Genomic DNA, 18811 nt, shown 5'->3' on the forward strand with positions numbered 1-18811 from the left:
TGACGATTAGCTTGGAAGGGATGACGGTATTGAAAGCAGAACTGAAGTCTACGAACAGCATACGTGCATAAGTGTCCTTATTGTCCAGATGTGTGAGCACGGAGTGCAGCGCCATGGACATTGCATCATCTGTGCTCCTATTGTTGCGATAGGCAAATTGGTATGAGCCCAGTGTGGGTATACTGTATGCTTTTATCCAAAGTGACTCAATTCAGTCTGTACTTTTTTATCACAATGTGTGTTGGAATTACAGGAATACCCTTTGTTGTAACTGCCTGCTTATTTCAATGCTTTGAATAAAAATGGTTTTATGAATTACATTCTTACTTGCTTAACAACAATTTTGACAATTCCACTTAATACTTTTACTCTGAAGAGCACAAAAAGCATCATTAAACAAACTTAAAGGGTAATGTATGTAATGTCTGCTCTTTATTTACTTAATGGTCCTAAAACACCCAGGCTGAGCATTGTGCCTGGCGGAGCATCACCCAAGCATGGAGTGTAAAAGAGGGCCGTATAAATTATAACTAAGCAAATGTGTTGTGGTTTTTACTTCAGGGAGGTGAAGAGCAGTTCCACACACACACCAAGCACTTCTTTATGATGCTGTGTGGGACTCGCCCTTGATTACAAAACCTAAAACAACTGTAGAATTATCACTTTGGAATATGGTGTCTTTAAGAACTCAGTAGGACACCAGAATGTCGGCTTGCCCCCCTGTCACCCCTCAGGCATATCTTTTTTTTGTGATGCTTCTGGCTCAGTTACAGCAGGAGGTTTCCTTCCTTGGTGAGCTGTGAGATACACAGACGAGCAGCCCGTTCCCAGTCACTGTCGGCCTGATCCAAAAGTGAACAGACACCAAAAGTTGTTGTCTTTAGATCCATCCACCTGTTTTATTATCTAGTCATTAAATCATAAGTCTTGTAAATCGTAAATTATCTCTGCACCTGGAGTCAATTAGACATCACCTTATTACTTTGTTGCACATGCTAGACTATATTTTCCAGATGCACGTATAAAAATGTGCTATATGTCTCGTTCTGATGGAGTCGGCAGTGAAAACGAATGACCTAGAGGTTTAGTTCTGACCTTTGTAAGTTCTCTGAAGCCAAAGCCTTCACAGATGATATGCACCTTGTGGCTGAAAAGCATTGATGAAGAATTCATTATCTGACCGTCTTGTTCTGACTCGCCCTAGGGCAACCCTGTCACACATGACCTCGAGGGCTTTCTGTTTCTACTCTAACTTTGTGTTCTCTTTAAAACGGCTTTAGATTGAGCCTTTTCCTTTAGTAGACCCGGCTTAAAGTTACTGTCTGCACTTACTGAAGCTCTTCTGCAATCACATCAAGAATTAGCCCCAAAAATCTTGGCATTTGTAAATATCAGGGCAACGTTCTTCAATTCTGTATTGTTTTTTAAAGAATATTTCATTGCTCAGATGTCATTACATCACTAATGCTCTGATGGAAGTTGCAGACGATCAAAAAACCTTTACCACTTGCTCAAATCACTTTATTCATTATCTATTAAGTTTATTTTTAGAAGAAAGTAAACCTGTTTGAGTAAGTGTTGGTGTCTAAAGAGTGTTAAAGGTGAATGTTTGTTGTTCATTTTATGTCTGAGGATAAACATATCCATGGGTTTTGTGAAAATATTGTACAATAGATCACTGATGGGAAACAGATCATAAGAGCGTTTCAGGACACCAAAGTGTCTGCTTTTATTTCCAGCCATTATACAACCGTAAAGCCATCAAACAAGGAAAACCAAGACATACAAATGTGGAAGTAATTTTCAAATTACCGTTCTTTAAACACTGTAATATTAAACTGCTCTGAGGTCTGGCTTCTGTCCTCCAGGGATAGGTTGGAGATTTCTATCTACAAAAATGGAGGCTGAGCCAGAAAACTACTGTAACAAATTTAATTCATTTTTTTCTCTGACCACTGAGCCTCAGCCCTGTCAGTATGATGAACAAGAGCATGAAATCTTGGTGAGGGTTGAATTGGGGAGAGTTACCCTTACTTCTGTTTCATTTTTTTTCAAAGTGCTGACTTGTAATCTCGTTCGCTCTTTCTCTATCCCTATAGGTGGTGGGGGTTGGTCTTTGAATCGAGAAGACCACCAACCCTGGCTACAGTTGGACCTACGGGATAAGTTGAAGGTCACAGCCATTGCTACCCAAGGTCGCTGGGGAAGCTCTGATTGGGTTTCTCGATACCAGCTTCAGTACAGTGACTCTGGTAGGACCTGGAGGCCATACAGACAAGAGGATGTGATATGGGTGAGTAGCAACTATTAGGATGAGTAAGACAAACTACAGAAGATACTCTGAACTCTCAAAAATATGTATATAAAAATATATATATTGGTTTAAAAATAAAACAAAGAGTATAATGTAATGGATAAGACTGAAAGACAAAAACATACACCAACATAAACTTCTGCTGTAACAGACCCAAATAACCTGAAATGTCCAAATTGCACTACAGAGAATGCTGTTTATGTTTTCATTTTATCTTTTATATATACTGCACAAAAAACTAAAATCTGTTTTAGTACACTCAGTACTAGCCTGAAGTCTCAAGGGTTCTTCATTTCTGAATGTGAGTTTTATGTTTGTTAATCTACTGCATTGTTAAATAGTGCAGTGGAGAATCTGAATGCATGTTAAGAAGGATGAAAAAGTATTTCTGAAAGCAACCAGTATTTAGCACTTGTTTTCAAAGCAATGTACAGAAAACTTCCGTTCCAGACTTCGGTTGGAATTGTCACGCTTGTGATCAGAAATAAATCAAAACATTCATGCATGGCTATTACCTTGTTCCTGGGTCACCCCGTTTGGGAATTGATCCTGCAATTTTATTATCTGAATCCCAAACTATTTGACTGTCAAAAAAGATGTATGTGTGATCATATTGTCTGCAATGAAGCATGAGCCATTATGATTGAATTGCATTCAGTGACTTGATGGAATTTTGTTTGAAATATGTTGATAAATTTCAGTCTGAGCTCAATAAAACTGACATCAAGTCACTTAAAACCTGTCAGTATATGCGGCAAATACAAATCTTAATTAATCTTGCAGTAATGTACACTTTTGAGCTAAGTTACAAATGTCTGTTACATGTTGGTGAAATTATAGTTTGTTCCTCTGTTTAACAGTATAGAAAATATGGAAAAGAATTTCAATGGATTGAAAATCTAATTGTGAACAAACTTGCCTAGCATTCCATCCTCTTAAACCAAGTCAAGTCAAGTCAGCTTTATTTATATAGCGCTTTTTACAATTTTCATTGTTACAAAGCAGCTGTACAAGAAAACATTGACTATAAGTAAAACATAAAAGGTTATGGAAGTCAAAACACAGGTCAAATATCAGACACACAATAAATTCCTAAATGCAGTGTTAATTAAATAAGACTATAAAATTCTAGCAGCCCCCCCGGCCAGGCAAACAGTGCAAAACAGTATGCAAACGGTGGCGAGGAACCCAAAACTCCATTGGAGGAGAAAAAACCTCAGAGGGAAACCAGGCCTAACCAGGGGATTCCAGTTCCCCTCTGGCAAAAACTGCTGCCTCTGCACAATTCGACAGTGCTTGCACAACAAGGCAAAAAAAAAAGTTAGATTTAAAATTATCATTTATTTTCAGTTATTCTGGAAATGCCAGTCATTTTTGCATCTTTATTCCTGATTGCTTTAGGGTCTTTGTTGCTACTGCTGAACTGCCTGTTTAAAGTTGTATATAACCACCAGATGCGTTTTCTCTAATGAACCAATAGAATGAAGCTATTAATTAAAAGTGAAATCTAAAGCCTTCGTTTTCTTCCCTGGAATACGCCATGACAGTGATTACACGTTAATTGTCTTGAAGGACTCCTTGCTAATTTCATTAATTATTTCAGACATATTAATTATTCAGATGATAATTTGTCCTTTGGGATGACTTGATGGTAATTTGACCGGGAAGAACGTTTTCAAGGAATATTGCAGCATGCAACGCCCTGTGGAAATCTTTGTGTACATAACACTTGTTTCAGTGATGAGTAGTAAAGATGTCTCACCAGAATTCAGCATGGGTTGTGTAAAATCAATCCGCTCAGACCTCAGTCTGGCTAAAATCAGCATGATGCTTTTTAACTTTAAATACCAAGTCCATCACCTACTGAGATGTTTCGTGGCCAGAAGGAAGGGAACTGAGGTTCTCGTCGCTGTTGCACACACACTGGCACACGGACCTTGAATTTAGCTTGTTTACCCATTCAGTGCAGAAAACCATCTCACAGAGGTGCCAGACTGTGCCAAGGTGAGTTGCCATGCCAGTTGGAGCAGATGCCAGTGAGTCAGACAAGCGGAATCTGATGCCATCTGTTTAATGCCAGAATATAGTCACTCGCTCCAAATAAACCACAATATACTGCCCAGTGCCCGCTAGATAAGCGTTTTCACGTTGCTGCTGCTCACCAGCTACTTGCCATTAATCAAGTTAAACATGTTTACAAGTCAGTAAATAATTTAAAACCCAAGTGGAGTGATTTTGCCTCTTACATCATATTTGTGACCTAGTAATTTTGTTGTCATTTGCTGTTCTACATGAAACCATGTAAATGGTTGGAAACAAACATTAAAGCTTGTTATACATTTGAGGCTTTGGTTTTCACAGACTGGGTTATATTTATGTTAATAGAGTGTTAAATGTACATGAAATATGACAGTTTAATTATATTTAGCCATTGATGGAGGGAGTTTAATGGACGAGTGAGAACAGAAAAATACTAAATAGTGTTTCTGCAAAATGAGAATTTCACCATGATTCATTCAGCATTTCATAGGGCTGCTGAACTTTTCCATTCCCCCCCCCCCGTTTTTTAAATCAGAGTTTTTTTGTGGCTCAGACATCCTTGCCTCATTCCCACCATCTGTGTTAGAGCTTCCTGGGGCCTGGAGTACAGCTGAGGTTTTTTATTCCTGCTGGCACAAAGCATTTTATTCTCACCACAGCATGAAGGTGGTGCGCTTTGACAATTAAATCCTACATTAGCTAGCATCTCCTCCACCTGCCTTCTTTCACCATCTCACTGCATGTTCCTGCTGGCTTTCATCTATATCTATACTTATGCCTTCACAGTGAGTGTGAGAAAGGGGAAAGAAGAGGAAAGAGATTGATAACCATTAGAAAGGCATCCATAATCCAAGCAAAGAACCAGAGACACTTTGTCCTAAAACCTAGTGAGATGCCAAAGGAGGAAGCATTTTAAGGGATCATGTGCACTTCCTGCACGAAGGCTGTTCCGAGAAACATTGGCAGCTTAATGGTGTTGCCTTTAAAAAAATGGTTTTAGCCACATTCTAAGGCGGCACTGCGCTGCATGGAAAAGCCTTCAAGGAAAAAGCTATCCCAGAACAGACTTTGACAATCTTAGTGAATTTTTTTTGATGGTGAATAAAGACAAAATATAACGTTCTATTTCAGTCAGTGCTGAAAGTTTAGTGTAATTAAAAATTTATTATTTTACACAATATTTGTTTTTAATACATTCTGTGCTTATTAAAGCATCACATCATTAGTGTGGCAACATATGCCAAACTCAACTAAAATCAATGAAGTCGTGTATTTCTTCCATGCAGAGCCGAATATGTGTAGCATGTAGAGTTGCAGTCTAAAGGTTTTCAGATTAGTATTTAATGGGGTTTTATGAAATTTAAGGTGTTAAGCTACTACATTGCTGCCTACTAAGCTTTTGGAGCAGAGCTGTATATTCTTAATGACAAAAAGAGCAAAACGATGCACAAGGACATAACGTGCATGTGTGTGCGCTTCATAGCATACTGCAGAAACCCTTTCCTCGACTATACTGTCAGTTTAATGAGGCGTGACACGGAGCAGCATGACAACACACGAAACCACATATCCTCTTTCGCGCTCTCTTTCTGTCTTATTCTCCATATCATTATTTAGTATCCTTCTCAACCTGGGCTTGCTTTGCCATGCAAAACCATACAGAGTACACGAGGCAATAGCTGAGATGTGACACCCCGCTTTCTCCCGGTTCTAATGGCCACGTTCAGGCAGAGATGACTGAAGTGACTCTACTGTTTAATGGCCATATACTTTGCACAGTGACAGCTAGGAAAAGTAAACACAGCTTGGCCTGGCACGCAGTACGTTTGGGCATCATGTGAGATAAATGGTTTCAGTCCAATGCAGAGGCAATACCTGATATGTTCCAGTCCAATATTGTTGAACACAATTTACAGCCTCATTGTCCCTGTGCATGCAGACCCTAGTTTTGGTGTTTTTCCTGGCAAGGTGACGCTACATGTGTTTCCAGGCTGATATGAACTGCTAAACATAAAATTTAAATCTTGTGTATCACAAATGATATCAAATGGGTGGATTTGTGTAGTTAGTGTATATGAGTTGCAAATGTTTGTAGTGTTTAAATGTATTAAAATGTATGAATATGGGAATTCTGGGTGCAGAGCGGTGGAATATTACTCAGTATTGGCTCCTCAGTGAGGTCTAGCAGTACTGTGTTTCATTGGATTGGCTGCTGATGGAGGAACTGATGGAGTATATGTTTATATTAAGGAGACTCTCCAGAAGTAAAGCCGATAAAGAGCACAGTGACAGTAAAGACAGCACTGAGATGCTTTGATATTGTCAAGCTGTCAGCTCCTCTATAATTTTGAAGTAGTTTACCTACAGTCAAGCTACCCTTGTGAAAAGTTGCCCTACAAGCTGCTTATCAAAAGTGTATGTACACACTAAATAGTGATGTTGGATTTTATCACACTGTTTGGCATTATTAGTATTGCTACGTTCAGTTAGTTACTCTTTAGCACTGCAGAGATCTAAACCTCATTCAAGTGCGTTCATGCAAATGTAGCGTGACACACTTGCAGTATAGATTAATTTAAGGCAGTGCTCTTTTTTGATCATGTGTTTCTTTGACTACTTGAACATAAAATACAGTAGATTCACATTTTAGATCCCCAGTTTAATAGCCCACATTAAAGATATTTGGATAAGTTTGCAGGCTAATCTTTAAACATGGTGGGGAAAGATAAAGCAGTGAGGCGTAAGAGAAGCCACTTACTTCTTGCTGAATCATCGTATGGTGATTTATGACCAGTTGATGTGTCTTCTGCTCCTTGGGGGTGCATTATTTAGAAATGCACCGCATGAAAAAGATTTGCTACTTCATTATTAGAGAAAAGTTATGAGGAACACAGAGGAGGTCTTGATGTCAATTAAAATAATATGCAAAACTTTAATATTCAATTGATTGACAATTACAATAGAGAATGGCAAAAGCCTACATGTGTAACTTAATGATCTCTATAATTTAATGCTCGCAAATTTTATGTCAGGTTTTAGAGGTTGTTTTTTCATAGCCGAAATACCTTTTGGTGTCAGATTAAGTTGTAGAGAAGAACAGAGCACTCCCTGCAAAATGAGATTTGGTAGTGCCTCCCATTGACTCAAGTTGTCTCCTGTTTAGTTTGGGCTTATTGCGACTTCTCTAAAATCGATTGCCTGAGCCTCTTTCCACCACACTGCAGTTTTGTGTGTGCCTGATCCACCAAGTGCAAAGCCCCCTTAACCCACCCACAACCCTGGACTCCTGCGGAGCCGCATATATTCGCACAAAATCAATATATTTCATTTCAGAACACTCTCTTGTCTGTGTTAGGATTGGTAAAAGCAGATTATCCTAGACAACTCTTTCATCTCTGACTAAAACAAAAACACAACAAATGTTATGTGAAATATAAAGATGCCTTCTAAAATAGCCGTGTGACCTTTGACATTTAGAGTATTACTGTACTGTCTACACTCAATGTCTGTGAGACGTTTAAAAACTCTTAATGCTATTTAAAATATTTACTTAACAAAGAACTTTGTGCGCAGTGGTTCGGAAAGAAGGATATTAATTTGAATGAAACGTCTGCAATCTCTAAATACACACTGTAAGTAGGACCCATGGTGGTGTTATTAAAAATTTTATGAATTTAATTATTATTTTTTATTCACAATCTGAATTAAGTATTCGCACAATTAAGTGAAATATTTAAGGTTAGATTGCAAATATTCTCATCACTAACATGAAAAGGTCAAAGCAGTTTATGTGCTCTTACTTCAGAACGTTTTCCTAGGCTTTTCATAATGTTTCTTTTTTTCCATCAAATGCTACAATGCCTTTGCAAAACGCCCACTTTATATCCCACATAATAAGATTTTGGTGTCCGAATCACCGCCTGTTTAAAATCAATGGCTATGACTGGGAGGAGCAGGTGTGGCATGAGCTGCTAATGTGGCAAGGAGGATTCATCACATTGTGACAGATTCCATTACGCCACTCTAAAAAGGTCAATCAGATCAGAAACGTGTATATAGATATTTTCTCTCAGCCTTTCACATATGCTGTATCTGTCTGGTTGTAAAGTTGTTTTCGTCAAGTGTGGCACAACACATCTTTGTGTTTCTGTAGAGCTGTAGGTGGAATGACAAATATGGATTATGTGGCACTAAAGCCCCTAAAGGCTCAAATTAGTCTTATACTGTTTTAGACAATGTGCATGGGAAGGGCTTTATTGGCAACATGTTGCTTTTATATTTTTGTCTGTTTGAGACATAGCATACAATTATTGTTATTTTTCATATTTCATCAGAAAAATACCCTCACTATTTTTGATAAGAGAGCTTTGACACTCTAAACAGCATCCAGCACCCACAGGACCTTCATACCTCCGCTTTCAATCGAGGTTCGATAGCTCAAAGTTAATTGACCTATCTATTGAACTTTAGATGCAACACAAATTGTCAACATCAGTAGCTTGAAAATGCAAAATAATAATGATTATAATTTAAAAATCGATACTTGGCGTCTGTGTATTGATTCTATATCTAGATGAAAGAGCGTCACAGTGTTATGCTGTATTGATTTTTTCCTCTCAGCCTAGTTCAGAGCATTCAAATGCCATCACATAGGCCAAATAAAGAAACAAGGAAGTTGCTCGACAGCATTTCAACTATAAACATAACCCCTACAAAAAAAGAAGACAGTAAGCAACGTTTTGCAGCATTAAAGTGATAAAGATTAGGAACCACCTAAACAGCAGCTCTCTCAACATTATATAAATCCCGGTGGGAGAATTTTGTGCACTCAAAGATAGCACTGAATTGGGACAGCCTGAATCTGCCATTGCCTTTTCATTTGTATAAAAGACGGACAATTGTGTGATATCTAACTTCACAGTTAATTCTTCATTGTTGATTATGCAAAAAAAAGATGTGTCTGGGGATTAAGCTTTAGGAATTTAATTTCAGTTTGAATAAACGATATTTACAGCAAGTTGCTTAGTCCTCTCTGCTTAGCGTATCTCACTAATGAACATCTCTAGAAAGCTATTGTCTATCTCTCTCTCTCTTTCTCTTGGTCTTTTTCTCTGTCTTTGCCTATGCTAAGTGAAGAAATAAGTTCTTCAGTTTGAGGATTAAACACTTAGGCCTTCATCCTTGGGTTGAGAAGTTGAATTACTTGTAAATTAAGTTTTCTTTTTATCGTCCACTGGGATGTTGGAGGAAGTTCTATTTTCTTCCTCTCTCCAATGAATAAAACATATAGTATTGTTGAATTATAGATAGAGTTTTTGCACTGCACTATTTTTCATGCTTATTCCCCTGTGAGAAGTTGTGAGCGTGGAGATGAGATCATGGAAGTCAATAGAAAAATGTCTTGGAAGTCTTTCAGCATTAGTCATTCACATAAAACCAATTTGTGTATAGTGAAATCGACATGTCAGAATCAACTTTTTAAATATGTTTTAATGTAAGCAGCATATGCTTCTATATTGACTTATATATGCTGTATGACAGAGTATGACTTTTTAGTTTTATGGTGAAATTGGTTCTTAAAGAATTTTTGGTTGCCCTTTTTATTTACAGTACTCGTATCTATAGTGTACCTACAGTGTACTTACCTAAGAAAGTACTGGGTAATTTAAAGTAACTCCATGGGATAAGGGTAGGTTCAGGTTTAGTACCTAGCCAATACCAAGTTAATAATAGTAATATTTAATAATAACTATAATACGTACACAGTATGTACATAGGAAACAGGACTGTAGAATAAAGTGCTATTACAATATACGATAAAGTTACCAATACTGTTTTAAAAAGGTAATCTAAATAAGCATTCTTTCATTTGGTGAACTTTTGTCTGACACATTTTTCTATTCTGAGAGCTGTTGGTCTGTTTTATAAATCAATGCATCACCCTTGGAAAGTTTAGTTTTATTTCTGTTTTAGTTCATTTTTGTTTTGGCTCACTGTTGTATTCTCACTGAATGAATTGTTAATATCAAATTTAACAAAGACACTAGAACACACGGAGATCACATTTCACTTAGAATTGAGAAAAAAATCTCAAAAGAGCCTTTTCTGGTGACATTTTTGATAGTTGCCACTGTGTTTTTCTTATTATTATTTAAAGTTGATTATTGAATATTTTAGTTCACTTGATTTTTTTGAGATGCTTCTCATTTACAGGCCTTTTCTTGAGCGAGGGCATGAAATTCACTTGGCAATGAACAGACGTGTCAGTCAACCCCCCCACCCTCTAGATTTTCTCAAACCTTACCATTGTTTCATCACACTCTTGATCTTACAATAACTTTAATAAAGCAGACGGCACGATGAAAAGGAGTTAATTCTGGTCTGGATTCTGTCTGTGAAAGACAAACAGTTCAGCTTCCATTTCCAGGTACGCATTTTGCGTACGTGTGCCATCTTGCACCAAGCTCGAGGGTTATTTATTTCCCAGGATTCTGTTATAAAAATTACCAAACAAAGCAAACTAGTAAAGAAAAATCAGCACACAGTAGAAAGATCAAGAAGGTCAAAATTCATCAGAAAACAATTTGGTCTAATTTGATCATCACCGAAGAACAAAGAACCAAACTTGGAGTAGATGAGTTGTGTTAATATAGCGTTTGCATCTTACAAAGCATTGTATACTAAATGGTTTCTAGGGGACCGGTTTAATATGGCAGTTCTGTCAGTTGTTTTCTTGAAGAAGCTCTAATAAACAGTCAGTGAAATTTGCATCGATCCACAGAAATACTGAGAAAAGCATTTGAAAACTTAATCTCAGTATTGACAGCGGTATCTTTTAAGCACCATCTAACCAAGATCCTTATGTGTGTATATGCGCAGACATTCACAGGGAATACTGACGCAGACACGGTGGTCCAACACAAACTCCCACACTCAATCAGGACTCGATATTTGCAGCTTCTACCCCTTGAGAAAAGCCCTAAAGGAGAAGCAGGTCTAAGGCTGGAAGTCTATGGCTGCACATACAGTGAGTGATAACATTCTTATAGGCATGCTTGCACATGCACATGCACAAAAATAACAAAAATGTATTTAAATATCATTATCGAAGTTCTGTTAGCTTTTTTTTCTAGAACACTTTAAGATCTGAAGAAGTCATCTGCGTCTACTGTCCATTAAGCTCGGCTTCGTTTTAAAATTGACAGAAAGTGTCAGTGTCTTTAGAGGTCATAGAAAGTGCAGAGAATAAACAGGAGCAGGTCCTCTAACCTTCTTCTTGATTATTTTTCTGTCCTCCAGAGTCTGACGTGGCTGACTTCGATGGTCGCAGCGCTTTGCTATACCGGTTCAACCAGAAGTCCACCAGCACTGTCAAAGACGTGATATCGCTAAGATTCAGGAGCCATCAGGCAGAAGGGGTTCTGGTTCACGGAGAGGGACAGAGAGGAGATTTCCTCACTCTCGAACTTCAGAAAGGAAGACTTCTTTTACATCTCAATTTAGGTGAGAGAAAGTAAAACCATAGGACATGAGAAGTGAGAAGAGGAAAGGACTGGATTTATTTTCATGCGTTAAACTGCAGAATGACCTTCTGTCCCTTTATTCACATTCTTGTTGAAGTGTCATTTTGTGGGAAAGAGAATAAAATGAAAGATTCAAAAGGTATACCTGAAAAGTAGAGAGAACTGTGAGGAAATAGGAGCTTTTGTGGTGAAGTGAGGCACTAATGGCCCCCCAACATTAACATTGGGGGATGGTTGCTATAGCAACGTATTTTCCTTAAGACCTGTTCTAACACCTGTACACTCAAAGAGAAGCTGAAGGTCTGAATGTGCAATGTGGGACATCACCTGTTGCACTTGTGGAGTTGTGACCTTCATTCGGGAGCCATGCTTCACTGCCGCTGAATCAAATCTTTGCTTTCACCGCCTGGCTGAAGTGATTTATGTGATTTTAAGTCTCTGTGATGATATTTCTGTACAGATGATGCCAATCTTCAGTCTAGCGGTCGGTCAACCTCACTCATGTTAGGAAGCCTGCTGGATGACCACCATTGGCATTCTGTTCAGATTGAGCGCTTTAACAAACACGTCAACTTCACCGTGGATGGACACACACAACATTTCCGCAGTCTGGGCCAAGAGGACACACTGGAGATAGATTATGAGGTGAGTTCAAAGCTTGGCATATGGGGGGTGGTGTTCCAGTTCAAAATGTTAAGAAATGTCATCCTTTATCGATGTAATAGCCTGCAAACACTATGCAAATGTCGTACATAAATATAGTGGGACTTTCTTTACATCTTATACATATACATATATTGTTACATAATTCTGTCATAATTAATATAAATTGCTCCCAGGTTGTGACCCTGCCACGTTACATTTATTAAGATGAGAAACATGTGTAAATGTATCTTGTGTATATTTGAGCGTTAATATTGAACAGAAACGAATCTTAACGATTAGGTCTTTTTTATGTGAAATGTCACAGACTTCTATATTGATTAAAAACTGCCTAAAAAGGGAGGAGCCAAATTGCCAATAGCTGCATTGCAGTCAACATTTCATGCTGTTTGGATGTTGAAGTTGTTCTGGAGGTTTGGCTTTTTTTGGACCTGCTGTTCACCTCCTTCTCTAGCTTGAAAGATTCTGAATGTCTTTCAAATGAATAAGCAAGAGCAGATGTTTTGATGTTTTTGTGTTATATAAATTGTTTATTCCTAAATGTTTCCTTCCCACTAGACATTGCCTTCTTTTATATATCAGTATTAGTTCTGTAGTTTCCTAAACTCTTAAGTGATACATTTTTGGTTTGTTTGTTAGCCAATGTGTGTGTTTGTCTGACCTTGTTCTCCTCACTTTTGTTGACTCCCTAATGCACCCCAAACTCTTCCCTCTTTTTTCTCTTTTGTGTGTGCAGATGATTTATTTCAAACACTAGCACACATTCCTTGTATTTATTACTCTTCCTTGCTTAAATGATTAATAGGTTTAATACTGAATGAAAATTGATACCATTTATTATAGATTAACCTTGTTACAAACAGCTGAAATATTAACCATTTCTCTCTTGCAATTTTTCCTTTCTCATTTTGTCTTCTGTTTGCCTTTTATAAGCATTTTCAGTCTGTTCTAGAAAGCAAAGTATATAATTTCCTCCATGCCTGTTTGATACTTTGTACCATTGGTTCAACACAAAAAATAACAAGCAAACATTCACCTGTACCTCTATCACACGCAAACTAGACACATGAAAATAAACCAATGCACACTCAAAACCAGGACAAAAATATGCATAGCATGTTGACTTTGGTGAAGTCCAAATCTTGTGTTGGTTCTATTCATGTAGTCCAGTCTTTGCTATGCAAATAATATTGGTTTATTACTGATCTCTGGGATCTGTGGTTGTTTGTGTGGTTGGTTGGTTGTTTGTTTGTATGTGTGTGCGCATGTGTTTGTGTGTCCTTATTCAAGCTCAGCTTTGGAGGAATTCCTTTGCCCGGTAAACCTGGGACGTTTCTCCATGAAAATTTCCATGGCTGCATAGAGAACCTCAACTACAATGGCGTCAATGTTATCGACATGGCCAAGAGACGAAAGCCACAGATCTATACGGTGGTAAGGTCAATTGCTGTACACTTTCAATATGGCTGTCGTCTCTGAGAATCTAATGGCTACTCAGCTAGTGACTATGAATGCATAGTAGTTATGTTTTGTGTCTTTTATGTAAATACTGTACATGTATTCATTCAGCACATTCCATTTATGCACAGCAACATCGTTCATTTTATCACTATATGCCAAAGATACTGAACCAATGACCTTGCATTCTTAGTGACATGATTAGCTAAAAAAGCATACTAATACCACTTACTACAGAAACCGTTGTGTTTGCTTTTTCATTCCAGTGATCTTGTAGCTAAACAGTTTAAATGCTTTTTGTTAGTAGTGTAGTAGCTAGTGGTGTGGCTATATCGTTTTTTAAAGTGTTGTGTTACTATGGTTTACTTAATTTAGATTTATTTGCTTGTAGATTGGCAAACTAGTTTTCAAAGTACTGTAGCTTTCCCGTACTGGCGTGGGTGTATTTAAAGGGACAGACACAGTGTGCTTCTACACTTGATGTTGCTGTGTGTATATGTGGAAATGTAAAAACTCTCTTTCCCAAATTAGCAATGAAGTCTCTCTCCTCTTGTCCTCCTCCATCTCTGCATGTGGTCTCATATACTTTTGTGCAAATTTTAATAGCTGTATTGATTATCACAGTTAGGTGGTCTTTATTTTCTCTCACCTCCCACTTATCAGAAGCATTTTAAAGAAAAAGCACTTAAAGTGCACCAAAGCCCATGCATAAATTAAAGTGTAGCACACCATCATCAATGACTGAATAATGTGATACTAAAGGGTTTTTTAATCATAGTTTTGCATGTATTACTTTTTGTCATTTTGTTGTCTTTATTTCTCATTTTAATAATGAAGTGACATTAGATGAAAATGCATAATCTTTGAGGAGTGTGAACCCTGGTGAGCGTGCATAAGGATTGGTTGTCATTACTGACAGACCAGTAGTCTAATTTAAATGTATCTGCACTAAGGGTATGTCTATGATCGATTACATTTCTCACCCACTTCAAAAACATGTTTTAAACTGAAAATGTGACGTAGATATGGAATGCAGTAATCAGTCCTTTTCATGGTAAATTAATTGTAATGGCCATAATCATAACCTCCATCATTTATTCAGATACTTGTGCCACCACCGAGTGTGGAGTAGCATTGATCTATGGAGTGTGAAAAGTATATGCTTGAGTGCGTACACAGAAAATGACTTACAGTTTTTATATTTGATCTCTTCTACCATAATACCATCATGGCCCCCAATTTGCTTACTTGGCATGTTTGCTTTATATCAACCCCACCCGTGTTATTTACTCCTTTTTAAATATGCTCTTCACAATGGCATTCTTGTCTTTCTTCCTCCCTCTTTTCTAAGGGGAATGTGACATTCTCCTGCTCCGAGAGTTCCTCAGTCGCTGTGACGTTCCTCCGTTCTTCAGGCAGCTTCCTGGCACTCCCAGTGGAATACAGAACAGAGGATCTGTCCATACGTCTCCAGTTTCGCACATGGAACCAGGAAGGGCTGCTATTCTCAGTCCAGCTCTCTCGTGATCCGGACCTTGTTAACCTGCTTCTGCAGCTTAGACAGGCTCGACTGCTCCTCACCCTCTCTAGAGAACAACTTCACTCTGCTCAGGCTTTGAGCGGTAAGAAGTGTAGGATCATACAGCATTTTATGACAAGACATATCACCCCATCTAAAGAATGAATGTGTATACATGTATATTTATATACTATATGTGCATATATTTGTCTGTGAATATGCCTTAAATATCTCACAGCATTTTTATAAATGTACAAAGAACGATAAATATATTGAAGCCACATCAAGGGATGTGTATATTTATTATAATCTAGTTTCTCATTTTAAAAGTGCAAGCTGTTTAAATTTGGATTTTGATTGCCTGTCAACGTTTTATTGGTTATCAACTGGAAAAAAGTCACTCTGACAGCCATCACAATAATATTGTCTCCCTGTATTGTTATTGATTAAGTTCTCTTAAATTCTGAAAGAACTTGCTTTGAGTCCGGTGCCCTCACAAATTAACACAGTTTTGCAAAATGTTGCAGAGTGTCTTGTTGATGGCTAGTATGCCTTCCTAAAACCAAGATTCAAGAGATTAGCAATTTGTGTCTCTGAATGTGAAAATGGTCGTCATGAAACAATTAGTCACAAAATACAACCAATTAGAACAGTTTATCTCTGTTCTTGCACCCTCTTGCACTGCAGCTGAAGAGCTTAAACATAAAGCGACACATCTCTTGTATAGAGTACCGCTGAAATTCTGTATTTTTGTATGCAAGACCCAGAAGCCTTTTAGCATTTTGGCCTTTCTGGTTACATCCCCCAAAATCAGTGTTTTTTTTTATTTGGTTTTTGTTTAAATGACTAAAATAAGGTGTGTGGTTTACAAAGCCTCTGAATATTTTCATGTGTTTATCTATGTCATAAAACACAACAGTTATAACCCGGTTGTGAATTTTATAGTTTAATTGTGTCTTCAAAACGGCGATTGCTAACAAGATGCTATGAGGGACTACGTTTTTGGCGGGGACATAAAACGTCATAAGGCATAAAAATCTCACAAATAATGCAACATGCGCACAAATCTCTAAATCTGTGGATTTATATTCATTCACAGAGGGATGAAAAAGTTGTCGGAGGCTTGCTGGTGATGACGTTGATATCAAGTGTAGTGTAGTCTGTATAAAGCCTCATGTTAACACTGGCAATTGTGTTTAGGCTTAAAAAATGGCAAATATTGTGTTAATTTGTAAAGATTATCTTGAGTTTATTTTTTGCTACCTTCCAAGTCTATGGAACAAATGCATAGGCTTTCGGTTGAAGGAACCAATGCGGCACTAACTCCCCGATTGGCCTCCAAAACTGTCATCCCTGCACGAGTCAATTCTCAAGACGTTTTTGATGCCTCACCGCATCTGCTTCTTAAGGCTTTCCTTTGTGAAACTTTTCATATAATTTATGAATGTAAACTTTCGGAATCAGTCTCTGCTCACTCATGTTTTGAGGGAAATTAAAACTACACTCTATTAAAGCGGAAGTCTGGAAGATTGGCTTCTTTGTCGCCATCTCAGTTTGTAATTGCTACTGCAAGTGATGTGCAGAGGTAATTTCTTTATGTGAGCTGTTATTCGGCACTGCTCAACTGTGGAGATTTTGAGTCGTATGTCATGTGCGGCCTGTGACAGTGAACCGGTGATAATCGTCACTGTACATCAGTAGGGTGTAATAAACATAACAGATAACGATGCAGATTTTATAACACAAAACAAACAAGAACATAAACAGACCAAAATAGTTGTTTCTCATGGAAACTTCCGTTTCGTGAACTGGACAGAAGTTCCTCAAAGACTACCGCAGGGCTCAAATGCCGACAGTTTCGGTCATATATCATTCTACACCACACAACTATATGTAGATAAACTATACGCAAAGCCTTGCCATCATTTCCGGGAAATATGTCTGTAAATTTGAGTAAAATTACAGGCTTCACTTATCACGTGCGTGTGCGTCACATGAAATACAGATGTGGGGAGGTTATTTCTAAATCACACAAGGTCTCCAGGTAATACTAACAGAGAAAATTACAAATCATTATTACAAGCTTTCCGTGGTGAATCCAGCAAGGGTAGTGAGACTACCGTTCTTTCATGTACTTGCTCAATAATTGTTTTTTTACTCAAAATAACTCACAGACTGCCACTTTAAGAGGGAACATATTTCCATTATTTTCCTCATAGAATTGTTCACTTTCAACATACATTTTTATGATAATTTTCTCACCCCTGTTGTCATCCAAGATGTTTATGTATTTATTTCTTTAGCCGAAAAGAAATTAAGGTTTTTGATGAAAACATTGCAGGATTATTCTCCATATTGTGGACTTCAATGGACTCCAAACGGTTGAAGGTCAAAATTAAAGTTTCAGTGCAGCTTCAAGGCGCTTTAAATGATACCAGACGATGAAATAAGGGTCTTTTGTAGCGAAGCGATCGTCATTTTAAAAAAAAATATATGCTTTATAAACACAAATGCTTGTCTTGCTCTGTTCTGCAAAGCGCACTCACAACTTCACGTAATACGTAATTACGTGGAAAATGTCACGCTTGACGTAGGCGGAAGTATAGAGTCAGTCGCTTTGCAGAACAGAGCAAGGCGAGTATTTGTGTTTATAAAGCATAAACATTGTTTGTTATCGTTTAAAGCCCTTTGAAGCTGCATTGAATCTGTCATTTTGACCTTCAACGTTTGGAGTCCATTGAAGTCCACTATATGGAGAATAATCCTGGTATGTTTTCATCAAAAACCTTAATTTCTTTTCGACTAAAGAAAGAAATTCATAAACATATTGGATGACAAAAGGGATGAGAAAATGATCATGAAAATGTATGTTTAAGGTAAACAATTCCTTTAAGGTGGGTCTGAGATTATACCTGTCTAGGTGCGTCCTGGAATTTAAAGGTTAGGGAAACCTTTGGTTTATGTCACTGGAATGAATGTCTTTCAGACACCTCTTCTGCTTGTGTTTCAGGTCAGAATTTGAGTGATGGACAGTGGCACTCCATTGCGGTCCAGGTCAAGGGTCAGAAGCTGTCTTTAAGTGTCGACAATGAAAAGCCAGTTACTATGGAAACCCGTGGCCTTAGCAACAGTGTTCAAAAAACAACTATCTATTTTGGAGGTATGGCATTACAAATGTTAATTCACCTTTTGGATTTGTTGCTGACTTTGTTACTGTCGCAATGCAGTAAATTGACGGCTTCAAATTCAGGATTTTGATATTCATTACTTATCAGTAGGCTGTTATCAACAAAG

The 18811-nt window shown here is 37.8% G+C and overlaps 1 protein-coding gene across 1 annotated transcript in view; it reads left to right on the plus strand.

The window, feature by feature from the left end:
- cntnap5l (contactin associated protein family member 5 like) overlaps positions 1 to 18811 on the plus strand; it is a gene marked incomplete at its 5' end in the record, with an annotated part of 45916 nt that overhangs the window by 13244 nt on the left and 13861 nt on the right. The window contains 7 exons of the mRNA XM_079482916.1: positions 2100 to 2293; positions 11234 to 11381; positions 11654 to 11857; positions 12338 to 12522; positions 13831 to 13974; positions 15350 to 15620; positions 18528 to 18677. Coding sequence (XP_079339042.1) covers positions 2100 to 2293; positions 11234 to 11381; positions 11654 to 11857; positions 12338 to 12522; positions 13831 to 13974; positions 15350 to 15620; positions 18528 to 18677 — 1296 coding nt within the window. The remainder of the gene's footprint in view (positions 1 to 2099; positions 2294 to 11233; positions 11382 to 11653; positions 11858 to 12337; positions 12523 to 13830; positions 13975 to 15349; positions 15621 to 18527; positions 18678 to 18811) is intronic.

This window comes from Barbatula barbatula (assembly GCF_947034865.1).
Source record: "Barbatula barbatula genome assembly, chromosome: 20".
Lineage (NCBI taxonomy): Eukaryota > Metazoa > Chordata > Actinopteri > Cypriniformes > Nemacheilidae > Barbatula > Barbatula barbatula.